A 17,874-nucleotide genomic window follows, 5' to 3' on the forward strand; every position below is an offset into this window, starting at 1 on the left:
GTTATGAGAGAAATAATACAGGATTGAAATACTATCAGTAGAGAGAGAGTAGAGAGAGTAGACTATTTTTTTTTTAAACGGCATAATGCAGTACTAATATAGCTCCAATAAATTGTATGGTTTATACTCTATCCCCCTTATTCATAGACGTTTTTTATCTAACGACCGAGTAAGGCTGTGATAACAAGTGTTACGCGCCGCTATCCTAGCCGATCACATCGGGCGTTTCCGGAAGTATTCGGCTGCGCGGTCTGGCTGGCAGAAGAGAAGATATGTCACGCGGCGACTATTCTATTATTATTCTCTCTGGCTGGACGTTGTCAAAAGAATGTCTAAAATTGTATTCTGTAATCATTTTGCTAATATAATGTTTACTGTAAAAGAGCGTTTTACATTCAGAAGTGGGATTATACAAATGATAATTTGAAGTTACATTGAATTCGAATGTGAAGAGAACTATCGGAATAAATCTGTGATGAATCATTGAATGCCAAAATTAAAATTACCAGATTCTCAGATTTTTAGTTACCATGGCAACGTCTACGTCTGTTGAAGTAAATATGTTGGGAATGCATATGGAATTGATGTCTGCACATTAGTACGATTAACGACATTCATAACAAAAACTTCGTTATGCCTGCTGCTTGGCTCACTGGAGAGGGTGTTTTCTTAGAAACTAAATCATTGGAGACAGGAATGACTGGAGTCATGTGAAGTCAAATTAGTGGCGCAACACTTCAGGCTGACAATGCGAACGTGCGTAACTGTTTATTTTATTTAATCTGATCTGTCTGTGGCCGTGAGCTTTTTGATAATATTCTATCTGCAGCCGTGACCATTCTGATCATATTCTGTCTGTAGCCATAAGCATTCTGATCATATTCTGTCTGTGACCATGAACATATTCTGTCATTCATTGTCTGTGATCATATTGTCTGTAGTCATGAGCATTCTGATCATATTCTGTGTGCAGCCATGAGCATTCTGATTTGTGTTGCTGGGTCCTATTTGTTTAAAATATAGGTACCCAATTCAGTTCTACTTTCTCAAATTTATTTTTGTGAATACCTTACGGTATTCACTTTGCAGGATGGCCGATGTTACGCGCCGCTATCCTAGCCGATCACATCGGGCGTTTCCGGAAGTATTCGGCTGCGCGGTCTGGCTGGCAGAAGAGAAGATATGTCACGCGGCGACTATTCTATTATTATTCTCTCTGGCTGGACGTTGTCAAAAGAATGTCTAAAATTGTATTCTGTAATCATTTTGCTAATATAATGTTTACTGTAAAAAGAGCGTTTTACACAAGTCTGTTTCTCAGTGCTGACGGCATGGCAGTCTTCGCAGTGCGTAGACGTAGGGCCGTTGTGATTGGCTAATATTGAAATACAACAATAATAACCAATCACAACGGCCCTATGTCTATTTCTCAGTGCCGTTGGGCACTGAGAAACAGGCTTGTTATTACAGATTTACTTCATCCTTAGATAAAAAACGTTTATGAATAAAGGGGTATGTAACTATACAGTTTCAACACTAATTCTAATTATAAACTGTAATACTACCATCTATTGATCATTTATGTATGTTTTAATAAGTAAATGTTCAAATGTAGATGGCGCATTAATTAGGTACGGTGAATTGGGCGGTAGATCTACACGGTCAACGGTGGATCAGATACTTGCTAACTTTCTAGTAAAAAGTTTTTAGAATAAATATTGATTCAAAATATTGGCACTCAGATATTTAGAGACCAAGCAACTTTTGTCTACTAAATGAACTTCGTAGAAACAATTTCGCGCAACGATTCGTAATTAATCAGCTTCCCTATCACCCAAAAACACAAAGAATAATAACAGCATAATATATTTTAGCTTAGATCAACATTCAAAAAGACTATTGATATAAAAGTAATGTTAGGTTAGCGAAGTTTCGACAGGCACGAGCCGGGATTGAAGCTGCACCACACCGGCCACACGGGTTGTACTTTCACACCACGCAGCAACATGCGCCATCTGTTAATGGAAACATGAACTATAACAGTATGCAAGTTGCGTAAATAGAAATTCGTTGTAAGAAATAGTTGACATACTATTGATATAAAACAGTATGAATGATCTGATAGTCGCTAACGTCCATACCACGTTGAATATACCGGTTCTCGTCCGATCACCGAAGTTAAGCAACGTCGGGCGCGGTCAGTACTTGGATGGGTGACCGCCTGGGAACACCGCGTGATGTTGGCTTTTTGTTTTTGAGTGTATTGTGACGTCACTCACACAAGTGATATAGAACGGTGTGTATGGTAAGACGGTCGCCAACGTCCATACCACGTTGAATATACCGGTTCTCGTCCGATCACCGAAGTTAAGCAACGTCGGGCGCGGTCAGTACTTGGATGGGTGACCGCCTGGGAACACCGCGTGATGTTGGCTTTTTGTTTTTGAGCGTATTGTGACGTCACTCACACAAGTGATATAGAACGGTGTGTATGGTAAGACGGTCGCCAACGTCCATACCACGTTGAATATACCGGTTCTCGTCCGATCACCGAAGTTAAGCAACGTCGCGGTCAGTACTTGGATGGGTGACCTCCTGGGAACACCGCGTGATGTTGGCTTTTTGTTTTTGAGTGTATTGTGACGTCACTCACACAAGTGATATAGAACGGTGTGTATGGTAAGACGGTCGCCAACGTCCATACCACGTTGAATATACCGGTTCTCGTCCGATCACCGAAGTTAAGCAACGTCGGGCGCGGTCAGTACTTGGATGGGTGACCGCCTGGGAACACCGCGTGATGTTGGCTTTTTGTTTTTGAGCGTATTGTGACGTCACTCACACAAGTGATATAGAACGGTGTGTATGGTAAGACGGTCGCCAACGTCCATACCACGTTGAATATACCGGTTCTCGTCCGATCACCGAAGTTAAGCAACGTCGGGCGCGGTCAGTACTTGGATGGGTGACCGCCTGGGAACACCACGTGATGTTGGCTTTTTACTTTCTTTATTAGATTTAATCGAATAACTTTTATGCCACTGAACAAAAGACAAGCAAGCTACTCGCCTGATAATTATCGGCATCTACCTTTAAATTAAACAATAACAACAATCCAACTTGCAATTACAACGCACTGAATAACCCTAAGAGTCTTCTAATGCCCAAATAAAATAATCACAATCATACCTCTGATGATCCAGCCTGACGTACACAGGTCCGCTCGCTGACGAGTTTATGACGATGTCAGACCACAGGCGTTCGGCAACCGCCGCCGCTCTAGGCCACAGATGGTTATCTAGATTACCTGGATTACGTAGAAATGGCATTAAGTTTCGAAAGTATTACAATTTTGTTCACAAAACTACTATGGATCTTATCATCATTTTAGCAGAGGCGTAGCTACCGCCGTATCTGTGACACGGGGCCCCTCTTGGCCCATACCTACTAAACTAAACGGGCGCCCAAAAGTACGCACAGCCCCGAAGAGCCCCCAACATATATAGGTATAGAGCCCCTATATGGAAAGCTACTCTACTGAATTTTAGTATAGTGTAACTGATTGCACTGGTCGTCAAATTTATGTGGGACTGACCCTCAATTTTAAATAAACGATCCCAATCGCTTTTTCGATCTATTGTGAAAATTGACCAATCAGAACAGACTGTTTTTGACATGCTTGCAAATGAGTTATTTTGATTGGTTCATTCTCGGAATCGGATTGTCGATTGAGATCATTTATTGAAGACAAATGTTGACTTATACCAGGTTAGTGCGGAGAACTATTCAAAACAAAACTCTGTGACATTTTCTGTACAAGAACATAAGTGTTAGTAACAGTAATTGAATCATGAGTCTGAATTTCTTTTTTGTAGGACGAGTTCTCAATCAATCATATCGCACTTGTATCGACCAAGTCAGTCCAGAGTATAGTTTCACCGCCCTCTATGGTGAAAACTTCGATGTTACGCCAAGACTTCCAACCGTACATTTCTTGCCATGTTCTGTGAAGTATTATTGTTAGTTAACGGTAGAAGTCGCTGTATTAATATAATATAATACCAATAAAAATACGCAATGTTTTTATTGAAATTATATTTGTTTAGGAGCTATTAACAATTACTTGATTACAAAATTAACAAAGATGATATATTATTAAAAGTCTGTTAACTGTAATACATAAATCATTGCTCGCGGCTTCGCGCGCCCAATTCTAGATTAAAAAAAGCCTTTAGCTTTAGCAATCAGCGGTAATATAGTGTTCTAGCAGTGACATTTTTTAAGTGTTTAATGAGTTTTAAATTTTTCCATTACAAATAAACATACAAAAGATCAAACCTTTTCTATTGTTATTACTCTAGTTATTAAACACCGCCATCTAGTGACGATTTCAGAACTACACTGTTTATGATACAGAGACCGCTGTTTAAATTAATTTATAATTGATAAAGAAGACATAACTTTATACAAATTAATATGGTTTGTTTTATTATCATAATAAATTGTCTATGTAATATGTCAAAGATTATAACAATATTATGTGCACTATGCACGAGAGTTCAAAATCGCTGATTCATCATATCTTACTCCATATGCGATTTGTATTTAATCGCGTGCGAGGTCTCATTGCAATATATATCCACAAGGATTTGGTCTTAGATCAGATAACTAGGTAGGCTTATGATTTTAAAGGACAACCTACGAATCTCTGACGTTGAAGTCAATCTACGGCTTTATATTTCAACACTTTAGACAGCGGCTATAGATTAGTTAATGCAACTATAAATTACCCAAATTATATCCTATGTCATAGTCACTACCCTATCTTCATATAAGGCAGAAGTTCCCAAATTTTTTCTCATAGACCCCTTTCAAAATTTTGCTGGCTTTGTGGTTTCGCAGCAAGAGTGCATTATAACTATCGCCCAGCCAGCGCGGGGGGCGTCTGGACAGTTATGTTGAGGTCACCGTGCCTCTTACGACCCCTATCAATATTATCTGTCTTCATTGATAGGTGAAGTCAAGCCTACATTTTAGTACTTTACTTTGAAACCAGATAGATTTTCGTGACTCCCGCTTACGAATTTTGGACCCCCATTTTTGGTCACGCCAATGTAGATCACTGTCAAGTCTGTCGTGGACCCCTGTACCACTTTGGGAATCAATTATATAAGGTAATCATAGCGGGGATGGCTTATGTAATTTCCAAATAGTAACACAAAGGTCTGGTTAAATGATCTCATAGCCTATATAAGCACAAACGAAGGCCAAATACCTTCCCCATTTAAGAAATAGACAGCATTCTACAATTAGCTAAATAAGAAACTGCCAACGACCCCAGACAAGTTTTATAAGACAAGAACAAACAAAGCACTCGAAAACCTTGTAAATAAATTGTTTAGAACCGGACAGAGTTGCGAGCGAATTCCATAAAATCATAATCACCACACTATCTTCCCCAACAGACGTGCTAGCGTGATGATATTCAGCCAAACAATAGCCAGATAAACAAAAAACATACCAGTGAAAGTTATATCAAAATCGATTAAGTAGTTTTTGAGATAATCGATTACGAATCGATAGTTTCGATTCCTGTTTGTTTAACGGATATCTATGTTAGCAAGGTCAAGGCATTGTGAGCAAGATAAAGTGTTGTTACGGAAGGGACAATTCCGGAATACTAATCAGAATTCATAAAATTGTTCGCCGATATAATTATTAATTATTAACCGATCAATAACAATGTGTAAGGAATGATTTGCCGCGTTAAAATCCGGTTGCATTTTTAGTACTTAGGATGTTTATAGGGAACTATTAACTCCTAGTTTTAATGACAACATATGTTTTCACTTCAAAGACACACACGGGGCACTATGACAAATGTTTTTAGAGATTAAATAGACGTTAATATAGAACGACTGATATGATTAAAAGCATCATCTGAATCCACGAACTTAATAAACAGAAGTCAATATAAAAATATGATTCTCATAAAAGATGTAAAGAAGTATGAACATTAAATGTTGATAGTATACATAATTTTTATTCAAAACTTTTATCAATTGGGGCCTAATAATTACATATAGATTTGATTGATTCATATAAACAGAAAATCTTATATTATGATCCATGGCCGTAGCTGGGAAAGGGGGGGCAAGGGAGATTTGTGCCTACGTGAGAAACGTAACTATGTTGCCACCCAAAACAAAACCTTGCCGCTTACAGGAGCCTATCGTGCAAGCCTTTCGTTGAATTCCTACACCAATGTCTACCCCCTTTTTATATTTTAACACAGCATGCCCTTAAATAATAAATCCAAAATGAAAATACCTGTATCGTCTACACCGCTGCTTCTTCATCTCGCAAGACAGATCCCATTTGCTCGAATGTATCACTTTGAATTTACCCAAATATTGATCTGAACTCGGTTGCCATTCGTTCAATTGCACTCCCAATCGCTCCCAGGTCTTCGCTTCGAAATCTCTTGTCAAATGAGTGGTGAACCAAATCACTGGCAAAGTTGGTAGAAAACCTTTATTGGCAATTTTGAGTCTATCCAATGCTTTATCGAGGAAACCTTCTCTCTCTTCTATTAGTAAATAGCAATTGGATAAAGAGAAAATACCATCACTTAAATGGAAGACATCATCAATATTTGTCATCTCCAGAATTTCCGAATAGATAATTTGAAGGACGTCCAACAATGAATCCTTCATTTTCATTCTAAGACATAGATGATTGTCGCAAGTGAAGTTATCCTTATTCTTGATAGGACAACTTACATCAGAAGACCAGGACCAAGGTCTGCCAACTGGGCCGGGCGCTGCCACTTCAATTACGACCCTAATACCTCTAATTTTAGCTCTCTTTACCAAAGTTTTCACGTCGTCTTTGGTGTACACTTTAGATCTATCGTAACCACCATATTCGAAGAGTTGGGGGAGTTTCGGAAGGTATAGAGGGAAGCTGGTGACGTCAGATATGCGCCAATGGAAGGTGTTGAGTTTGCAAGAAGACATTCCGTCGATGGTCCTCATCAAATCATTTACTGGTATATAATTCCTTCCCGTATCGATCATTAGACCTCTATATTTGTAACTTGGCGCGTCTTTTATCACCACTTTTGTTAGAGTTATCAAATACCCCGTAGTTTGGTCTAATAATATTAACTGCGTCAGCGTTTCCAAACCATGTCTGACCCCGCAGAACGAAGCCGAGGAAACCTTTATCATGACTTGGTTCTTCACCAATTCAATTTTGAGCGAATATGCTTCTTCCGTGTTCAATCGTAACCTAGGATCTTGGTCAGCCTCCACATCGATTTGGATGTTCATTTTCCTCACAACCAAATCTTTAGTTTCGTTTGTAGATGTCGCTATTCTTTCCAACTTGGCCAATTCTGCTATGAATAACTTAAATGCCTCTGCTAAATATTGGTGGACAGTTTCTGATGGGACGGATTGGAATTTGTATTCTAATTTATTAGTGGCTAAAGCTGCAATTTGCTTGCTGAAGTAGGTGTAACCGATAGGATACGGCCATAGCTGTGGGCCCATGCATATTAGAACGCATCGACTATGAGACGTATAGACATTATCCACGTAGATCGGTTGATACATTTTCTGACAAAGACTGTTTACGCACTGCCAAGCGTTTGGTAAGTAAATTCTGGAACATTTTTGATTCATTACTGAACGGCAGCATTAACTATATCTGGAGCTGTAATTATCATCTCCCGACCCCTATTTTAATGTATAAGCTAGCCAACAAGTATGTCATCTGCCACCGTAGCCAAAATACCTTTCTACAATCGTTAATGCTAATAGAAACCAGAAAAAAATTATGTATCACGTCTTATCGATAAGTCCTTCGTTATCTCATACATAACGTTAACATTAACGATTGTAGCAGGTATCTTGGCTTCGGCAGCTGATATTATAAGATCTTAACTCTTTTTATATTAAATCAGTAGAAATATTTGGATTAACTTTAGGCCTTAAGAGAATAGGGGATAAGACGCTATTTAGACGACACTGGTTTAATTTCTAGGTGATTTTACTATTCACGGTCAATTATAGAATACATCTAACGAGCAAACAATTCAACACGAGAATTATTTACCTTGCTTCAACCACCAGTCTTTCAATATCAATAGTTTTGACATCTTCGGTAAAGAACGTAGCTGTGGACAGCACGATCACCAGGATGAGCATCATCACCACACCCACGATGATCGAGTACATTACCCAATTGAATTCGAATTGAACTCTGCAAATATTTAAATATTCGATAGTATTTTTCTTCTACTTGCACTTATCCCACTCTTTCGTCCATATTTAAAAGACTAAAGCAATGCCCATTTAAGGCTCAGTTGGTGAACACCGTTAAACAATTCTAGCGAATTGCTAGTTTATTTGATTGCACGCGCTAATCTCAAAACCTTGTGAACCATTTTGATTTTTTTTTCACTGATAGAAAGCTAAATAAATATTATGTCATTCACATACATTGTTTGTTTTCTTATAGCATTATCAATTCTAGAAAGGCGTTTTGGCATAAAACTGCCGTCTCCAATATGTATGGCGTTTCATGATACCTGTGTATTATGTTCATAGACCGACATAATTATTTGGACAGGCGATGGATAATCATCTCTTTTGAAGCAATACAATTTGAACTCTTCGTCATTTATCAGGTGTAATGGAATCATTGGGCCTCGCTCGTAAAAAATACAATTCGGCGTATCTTTGTAACTATAACCTGATAATAAAAATCTTGCCTTGGAAGAGTAACTTTTTAATTTTTAAGTTAATTTTGCCCTTACAAGAAATTAGTTTTATATTTTACCAATACATTGTGGGACTTTTATCTTTTTGGTCAATATAATATAGATTAATAATTGCATATTTACTGTCTACAAAAATACGACAACGTATGTTACCAAATTTTACAAGTATTTCACAACATCGAAAATAAATTTGAAATTAAGTTATCTAATTAGTGTAATAAAGCGCTAATTGTTTTGATCATTAAGAATAGGAAATTGTCATTAATAAACTATCACCAAAATAAATAAAAAACGTATGACCTACTGATCTCTCCGGTCATGTCGGATTGCCGTCTCACTGGACTATGAGAGTGAAGGAACTGAGAGTGCTTATGTATTGCGCACACACTTGTGTACTATAATATGTCTTGCGTACCTGGCAGATTTCCGTTGAGATTAGCCGCCATGACCGAAATTCGGCTAAGAGGGATTCATTCATTTAATTAACATATATAGCTTAGATAAATTAAGCATTAGTGGACAAAATTCAATTATTACTCCGTTAAATGAGATGCTTAAAAATTGACATTAATAAGTCCGTTGACCTTCTCTCACATTGTTGGGGCCAAAATAACTTATTTCTTAATCTCTATTCCATTCCATTAAAGGCGAAAGTGGCTTAATTCTTTAGATATTGTTATTGGACGTTAAAGATCACATATTACAGTCAGCCCCGGATCTAGGGGGGGGCAAGCCAGGGCCCGTGCCCCGGGCGGCGAATTTAGAGGGCGGGAAATTCAAACTTGACAGACGAATACACATCTCATCATTAACGCAACTTTGACTACTGAGACATCCAGTATATAACACATATAAATTACTAGCTTTTGCCCGCGGCTCCGCCCGCGTTATAAAGTTTTTCAGGCTAAAGTTTTCCGTTATAAAAGTAGTAGTTTCCCGGGAGCCTATGTTCTTCCCAGGGTCTCAAACTGTCTCCATACCAAATTTCATCTTAATACGTTGGGTAGTTTTTGAGTTTAACACGTTCAGGCAGACAGATGCAGCGGGGGACTTTGTTTTATAATATATTTTTTAGAACTTTTTAAGAGGAACAATCCCGTCATACATCATTGTTGCATAACTTTAACCGTTTACGCAGCGCACGCAACGGAAGCTCTCAAAACTAATATTTTTTCCTTGATTTGCAACATGTTTCATTACTGTTCCGCTCCTATTGGTCATAGCGTGATGATATATAGCCTATAGCACTCCAGGAACAAAGGGCTATCCAACACAAAAAGATTTTTTCAGTTCAAACTGGTAGTTCCTGAGATTAGCCATTACTGCTCCGCTCCTATTGGTCATAGCGTGATGATATATAAATTTGAGCACTCCACAAACAAAGGACTATTCAAAACAAAAAGAATTTTTCAGTTTGAATCGGTAGTTTCTGAGATTAGCCATTACTGCTCCGCTCCTATTGGGTATAGCGTGATGATATATAGCCTATAGCACTCCACACACAAAGGGCTATCCAACCCAAAAAGAATTTTTCAGTTCGAACTGGTAGTTCCTGAGATAAGACAATACTGCTCCGCTCCTATTGGGTATAGCGTGATGATATATAGCCTATGGCACTCCACAAATAAAGGGCTATCCAACACAAAAAGAATTTTTCAGTTCGAACTGGTAGTTCCTGAGATAAGACATTACTGCTCCGCTCCTATTGGGTATAGCGTGATGATATATAGCCTATAGCACTCCACGAACAAAGGGCTATCCAACGCAAAAAGAATTTTTCAGTTTGGACCGGTAGTTCCTGAGATTAGCGCGTTCAAACAAACAAACAAACAAACAAACAAACTCTTCAGCTTTATATAATAGTATAGAAGTATACAAGTATAGATTACCCGCGAGGTGCGAAATGATGACAAAAGTAAAAATGGTGGTTGGGGGCAGCATTATCCAGATTTTGCCCCGCCTTCAAAAAATTCAAGATCCGGGACTGATTACAGTCCACAGGAGGTTCTCAATTCGATTGTTCTTTTTTTTTGGCAAACAGGGCTTTGCCTCTGTGCGGCCACATCGCCAAATCAGGAAATATGCCAGTGACAGTAATTATTTAGTGATGCTTATTAAATGGTACAATTTCATAGTCAATTCTGAATGTGGATGAAAGAGAATTTTGTTCCACTTACCGATATCAATAGTTTGCTTACCAACAAATATATTCCTTGTCTCTTTCGTGAGGAGCATATTCGCAGTGGCAGGTATGAGGGCGGGATAGCCTCTACATTTTTCTTTACGATCATGGCAAAGTGTCCCCACTTCACTTCTGACACGATTATATCACCTTGTTGATAAATGAGGTAACAAACATAAAAAAATAATAAAAAAAAACCTTCACGTCGAATTGATAACCTCCTCCTTTTTTTGAAGTCGGTTAAAAAAAGACAATAAACTCGGCAGACTCCCGTGGGTCCCTGTGGGGGTTTTACACCTTGTGTACAGTCGCTGTCAGGGCGGATAGAAATATTCTACCACCAGTAAAGATATGTAAATAAATCTAAATACTGACACTTTTACGTCTTCTGGGGCTGGTTGGTCACATTCCTTCATGGAGCTGCCAGGGTCTCCGCAGCAGGGACCCTCGGCGCTGCAGCGCGTGCAATCGCAGTCCGGTTGGCAGCGAGGTTCTGTGGGTAAGTGGTTTCGATGCTCGGTCAGGTTAGGTGATTTTGTGAAGTACTAAGTAGAGTTACAATATATAGATAAAGGTAAATGTTGATTTCCCCTTTATTTTTCACCTACGGGTACTACCTTTAGATTTAATGTATAGTAAAATGGTAAATGGAGAAAACAAAGATTATGTTGAATTGATCAAACATACAAACTCCCGTTATTCTTATCTGTCTGATAAAATAAGACTAAAATTATTATTTCAATCAATTTGAATAAGTGACATGGCCAATGATTTTTAAAAAAGTACACATTTTCAGTTGCACACACAATCGGAAGACTTCATTCTCGATTCGAGACTTGAAGACGATAGTATTTACTTTACATAATATAATGAATGTAGCTGTCCCCTTTGTTTAAACGCATCATCTCTTTCTCATGGCACGTCAATATTCAAAAAGGTGTCTACGGAACCCTTTTTCGTTTTATTAGTTAGAACCTACTTATCTTATATCATTGCGCAGGACCTGATTCGTCCCTATTCCTGAATTTTACCTTCTTCAATTTAAAATACCATACAAAAATTAACCATACTTATTTCGCTAGAATCCTTTTCCAATTCATCATCCTTTTCAACCTTGAAGATATTCAGGTCTTGACCATCAAACATCTCTTTCTCACCTTCCCGCTCAATATATTTAGTGTGGTGCTCTGCCACGTCAGAATACGTTGACGTGTCAGTAACAGCTGACGGTAGGACGGTGACTGACGACTTAAACTTGATGTCGGTTGGCAAATTGTCTGTGTATGAGATGTTTATGGGAGATTCTGATATAAGCGAGTCCAGGCTGTCTGATTCTGGCATTTTCTCCGGCTGTGATGGTGGTAGGGCTTTGATGTTCGCTACTAGTTCGAAGGCATCTGAAATAAATACAATATTGTTGTTCGATAAGAAATGTAAAATCTGGCTAATTGCCTCCTGAGCGTAGTGGCAGAGTTTATGGGCTGGTGATCAGGAGTTATTGATTCCGAATCCCACGTTCGACACCCCTTTGTGGGTTTTGAACTTATTAGAACTCGGTCTCCTAAGCTAATTGACGCAGAGGTCAATCATGACTAAATCAAGAATTTCAACAACATAATAATGAAATCATGAGTTGTACTCACCCCACATCGGAGTGCAATAAGGACAGGAACCAAAACAACTGAATAACGTGACGAGCTAGTTGCTCGCCTGACGTAACCCACCATATTCCACCTACCAGTAACAGCACGTTCAACATTATTCACAGTGACTTCCATATCGCTAAGCCTCTCGCAGAACTTCAGGATAATCTCCTGTTCCACTTCATCCATCTGATCGCAGATGTCAGCGTCTACCTCCCCAGTCCTCGAGTTGCAGCAGCAGTGGAAGAGAAGGACTGTTGTCATGATGTACAGCTTCTTCGGAAGGTCTTCTATTTCGCACAAATATCTGGAAGAAGTAATGCAGTGTTTCATTTTGTCATCAGTTGTAATCATTTTGTCGCCACTGTGTCAACCGACGAAGATAATCTTTATGAATCAGTCGATCTGGAATTCCACTTACCATCAGGTGTAAGGAATCACTTCGCGTATACGAAAAAATTCCAAAACCAGCAAAATATACTTCGATAAAATAACTGTAATGATGGTCTCGGGAGCGTAGTTTTATTACGATACGACAGCAGTGCTGAGGTCTCGCGTTCGGTACCCTGGTCGGGCAAAATTATATTGAGTTTTCTAGTCAGTATCAGCCCTGGAATTTGTCCCGACATGACGATAGGCTCGCCCCCTATCACATCATGAGACGGAACACACTTAGCGAAAAATGAGTGCCCTAGTTGCGCTTCTACACAACCCTTCGGGGATTAATGCGTGTTGTATGTGTACTTTATATCTTTGAATATAAGTATATTCAAAGATATAAATAGAGGTAATAGAGACAACAGCACCACTACAACTCCTGTAAGCCAGGATCAGCAGTGGCACGTATTATGACGCCGAAGTGAAGCTCGGCGAGTCTCAAGGAAAACTAATTTGTGATTACATAAAACCTTTACCGTAGCCTCAGTATAGGATATTTGTATTTAATGAACGGTTCAATATCATCGGTGCACAGGATTGCTTTGTCGACGTCATCCGCGCATATATCATTCTTGTATCGATCGATGATGTCGACCAAGTTCCTGGCGTTCAACTGCGTCGCTTTCATTGGGGGCGATACGCACTTGTTTATCTGGAAAGAGATCAATTACTATTAAGCAACTTTCAATAAATGTCCCCAATCTCAATCTTCAATCCGTTTCGATGACCCAAACTTTTTTGTTTTTTTTTATTGGTTTGAATGGCGAGACAAGCTTGCCGTTCGCCTGATGGTAAGTGATACGACCACCCATAAAGAGAAAAAACACCATCCAACACCTTGAATTACAAAGTATTGTTTGGTATTTCATTGCGCTCGCCATTCTGAGACGTGAGATGTTAAGTCTCATTATGTCCAGTAGTTACACTGGCTACAATGTCCTTCAAACCGGAACACAACAGTGACTACACACTGCTGCTTGGCGGCAGAAATAGACATTGCAGTGGTATATACCCAGGCGGACTCTCACTCTCATATGAGAGACCTTTCACCAAAATAACTCATTTGTAAGCTTTCCAAAAACAAACATTCTGATTGGTCAATTTTTGAGATAGATCAAAAAAGCGATCGGGATTGTTAATTGAAAATTGAGGTTAAAGGAGTGTAAGCGGCGGTAGCGTAGTTGGAAATGGAACGGATTGCCGAGACGAATGTCCGTAGGAACCAAAGGACTAATCTGGAAGTATATTCTTTCAAATGAAAAAAGAATTTTACAAATCGGTTAATATGTAACTGAGATTTGAGGTAACAAACATCCTCGTAATATTATAAATGCGAAATTTGTGAGGATGGATGTACGGATGTATGTATGTTTGTTCCTCTTTCACGAAAAAACTACTGAACGGATTTAGATGAAAGTTTACATTAATATTGGTTATACAACAGAATAACACATTGGCTACAATTTGTGATGATTTTGTGTAATTCGGTCACATTATAACGATACATATCAAATTAGTCGGAAAAAAATGTATCCCGGAAAACTCCTTCACGCGGACGAAGCCGCGAGCAAAAGCTAGTAAAAAATATTCGCCGAATTGAGAACCTCTTTCTTTATTAAAGTTGGTAAATGGTAATGAAACAATAATAATTATTTGTCATTATGGTCATTACCCATTTCAACAGTATTTCGGCCCATTTATTTTCAATCAACTCCAATTTACAATCCGAGCACGAGGCTTCGTCAGAAAACATTTTAAATCTTCAGTCTTCAAGAAAACATTAAAAATAATTCTTCTTCTATAATATGGCTTCCATAATTTATCTATCAGTTATTGTGATTGTGAAACCAATGTCGCGTAATATTAATAAAGAATAAAAAACAAAATTACTAAATAATAAATATACAATAATTGAAAAGGTATCAAAATCTGTGATAAAATGTCAATCAATAATGATCAATAATGATCTCTTATGTCAGAAGAATGAAAGAAGATACAAGAATGATAAGTTATTTACAAAGAAGTTTCTTTTACGAATATGGAAATAGAGTTTTGATAATCAGGTAATGGCTTGTGTCGACTAGACTTAAGAGTCGCATCATCAGCATAAGCGTAGCCAGGGTAGGGAAGGTTGGTTGGTGGGCCTGGGTGTGATGGCCCCTGGCGGAACAAGAAAGCGGCAGCGAGAGGCGCAATTCTTTTAAATATAAAATTTGTTAATCTATAACATATAACGCTGAAGAGTTTGTTTTATTTAAACATGTTAACCTCAGGAACTGCTAACCGAAGTAATTTTATTTTTTCACTAAAAAGAACTACATTACTTCAAATGCTACTTTTGGACCGAGAAAATATTTATCCCGGAAAAATTTGTTACATAATGATTTCTTATGTTTACGCGTTTATCATTGAAATTAAACTAATTTTCCGGATTCTATCGCGGTTTTTTGGATTTTATTTTTCTCCCGACGTTTCGAAGACTTTGCAGCCTTCATGGTCACGGGGGGACTGAGGTGTTGTTACATGTGTGAAACTGTAGGCAAATGATAATGTCAAATGAAATTCAAAGCGCATTAATTAGAATTTAAGAATTACATATTTTTTATGGATGGTAAATGTTTACACAATATTTCACAATTAATTGTTTATTTTCTATCCAATTATTTAAACATTAGTGAAATTGTTTCTCACGTGTTTAAAAATATGTTTATGTCATTAATGGACTTTAAACGACATTTTTATGGCACACATTTTTATAGTATAACTCGTTTAGTTTGTATTTTCTAATTATTGTGAAATATTGTAAAATGCCTTGGTCGCAATATCGTAAGGTCGCAAGTTCAATGCTCAAAGGACGCCTAACTTTTTAAAGTCACGTGTGTTTTCATTATAGGGGCCCTGATCCGTCTTTTTGCAATAACGAGTGTTTTAATCCCAATTTTTGTCCAATATGGCGATAGGATCGCCCCTTATCACATCATGGGACGGAACACACTTGGCAAAAAGTGTTTGCGCCTTTGTATACCCCTTCGGAGATAAATGCGTGATGTGATTATGTGTGGGACCGTGGGTGTTTTAATCATAGGGCAGCTTTGCTAGTCATATAGGTGAATATGATTTTTTTACTTTCACATATACGTTTGTCAAACCTATAATAGCCCACGTAAGTGTGTCGCGTTCCGGTAGGACTGTGAATATCCGGTTCCAACCGTCATAATTGTGTCGACTGACCAGAGGTAATCATCTCTTATCAGTCGACATATTGGACCCCACTTACCATTAAGTGTAGTGGGATCAACTTTCGTGCCCTTATAAAAAAGATGTCCTTCGATTAGACTGCCAGTTATTGCAATAAGACGGATATGCCCCCGTTGAGGGAATAAGGCCGTCTAACTTATAATCTTTGATTAGATCGCCAGTAATTGCAATAAGACGGATATGCCACCATAGACGGAATAAGACAGCCTGAATAATAATCGCTTGGTTTAACGAGAAGCAAAACTCTTAGACGAAACTTACACACATTTCCATAACTTATTGCGGCTTGGCATCTAAGGCACATTAAAGAGCGTCGTCAGCTGATGGTCCAGGGTCGGCAAGTTGATATGGAGAATGAGAAAAGTGTGAATTGTAGGTAAAGTTGAGAGCACATGTTCCTCCCCCAATCTCCCGCTTTAACAATAACATAGAGCAGAGCGTTATTGCGCGTACGGAATATTAAGAATGGTGTTGAGATATCAAACCAGGTTTTAGTATAGAGGACTGTATATTTAATATACAGTAAATACAACAAAAACTATAATGATGGTTACGTTCGGTGGTCTCGAAGTCAAGTCCAATATGGCACCCGTCCGTCCTTCCTGTCATCGGTGTTGCCAGCGCGGAAAGGCCATAAACACCCGCTCGCGGCATAGACAAATGGAATTAGTGAATTCATTCGAGTTTTAGAACCTCTGGGGAGGGACAGCTGCACCCCCCCCCCCCCCCGGTGACGCCATTGGGCAGTTAACTTATACGGTATAAATGTGTAGTGTATGCAAACTATGCGGAATATTATGGCAACTATGGGCAGAGATTGTAAGAATGATATCGGATACGTCAGTTGGAAATAAACCATGCTATCAACTATTAGCTGTATTTCTTTACGCTTCAAAGGACATTACAAAATGGCACACGCCTTTAGCCTCGAAGGTGTAGGTACAAATTTAATCCACATTTCGTCATCTGTTTCCCCATGATTTGGAGCGAACCTATCATCGAGCACTTATTCGGACTCCTGGCTGATATGACAAAAGACAAATAACCGCCCGACCCGGAATTAAAACCCTAAACCACAGAAGTACTTATCACGCACGATACAAGTACACTGAGGCAATCAAATATCATTACTTATCCTTTACACGTGTCCCTAAAACTTAGTAACACTAGGTTTAACACGCGGCTTCGCTTTGACCTTCCTCAGTATATTGGCGATCCACTACAATACGTTTCTGCCGACATTTTTTACCACGCACTACAAAATATAGAACCAATTGCCAAGCAGCATTTCCGGATAAATACCACCTGGTGACCTTCAAAAAAGAGCTTATTCCTACCTAAAAGACCGGCAATGCATCTCTATGTCCTCTAGTATTGCAGATGTTCGTGGGCGACGGTGATCACTTACCTATTGCTCGTTTGCTCCCTATAACATAAAAAAACCTGTATTCCAGTAGGGTACATATAATCCGATGTTGCCGGCTTTCCTTTCGTAGTATTTGTGATCTAATTATCATTACAATCATTTGTAGACCGCAGTTGTGCATATGTGTACCTATTTATTT

General features: G+C 38.7%; 1 protein-coding gene, 4 non-coding genes and 1 pseudogene across 5 annotated transcripts; 5 read left to right on the forward strand and 1 right to left on the reverse strand.

Moving 5' to 3' along the window:
- Positions 1 to 1,850: 1,850 nt before the first annotated feature.
- On the reverse strand, positions 1,851 to 15,011 carry LOC115451538 (probable beta-hexosaminidase fdl). Its single transcript, XM_030179891.2, has 10 exons — positions 14,724 to 15,011; positions 13,528 to 13,703; positions 12,709 to 12,920; positions 12,041 to 12,367; positions 11,346 to 11,463; positions 8,122 to 8,268; positions 6,331 to 7,668; positions 3,904 to 4,004; positions 3,190 to 3,307; positions 1,851 to 2,015 (listed from the first exon to the last, which is right to left on the reverse strand). The coding sequence occupies exons 1-10, from the start codon at positions 14,802 to 14,804 to the stop codon at positions 1,922 to 1,924; spliced, it is 2,712 nt and encodes a 903-aa protein (XP_030035751.1). The 5' UTR covers positions 14,805 to 15,011; the 3' UTR covers positions 1,851 to 1,921.
- Positions 2,128 to 2,246, forward strand: LOC115451545. The gene has a single exon (XR_003939383.1). It is a non-coding gene; the product is annotated as a 5S ribosomal RNA (ribosomal RNA).
- Positions 2,317 to 2,435, forward strand: LOC115451542. Its single transcript, XR_003939381.1, has one exon. It is a non-coding gene; the product is annotated as a 5S ribosomal RNA (ribosomal RNA).
- Positions 2,506 to 2,620, forward strand: LOC115451543 (annotated as a pseudogene).
- LOC119189257 lies at positions 2,691 to 2,809 on the forward strand. The gene has a single exon (XR_005112315.1). It is a non-coding gene; the product is annotated as a 5S ribosomal RNA (ribosomal RNA).
- LOC119189253 lies at positions 2,880 to 2,998 on the forward strand. The gene has a single exon (XR_005112309.1). It is a non-coding gene; the product is annotated as a 5S ribosomal RNA (ribosomal RNA).
- Positions 15,012 to 17,874: the final 2,863 nt, after the last annotated feature.

Source organism: Manduca sexta, chromosome 2, assembly GCF_014839805.1.
Source record: "Manduca sexta isolate Smith_Timp_Sample1 chromosome 2, JHU_Msex_v1.0, whole genome shotgun sequence".
NCBI classification, from domain to species: Eukaryota; Metazoa; Arthropoda; class Insecta; order Lepidoptera; family Sphingidae; genus Manduca; species Manduca sexta.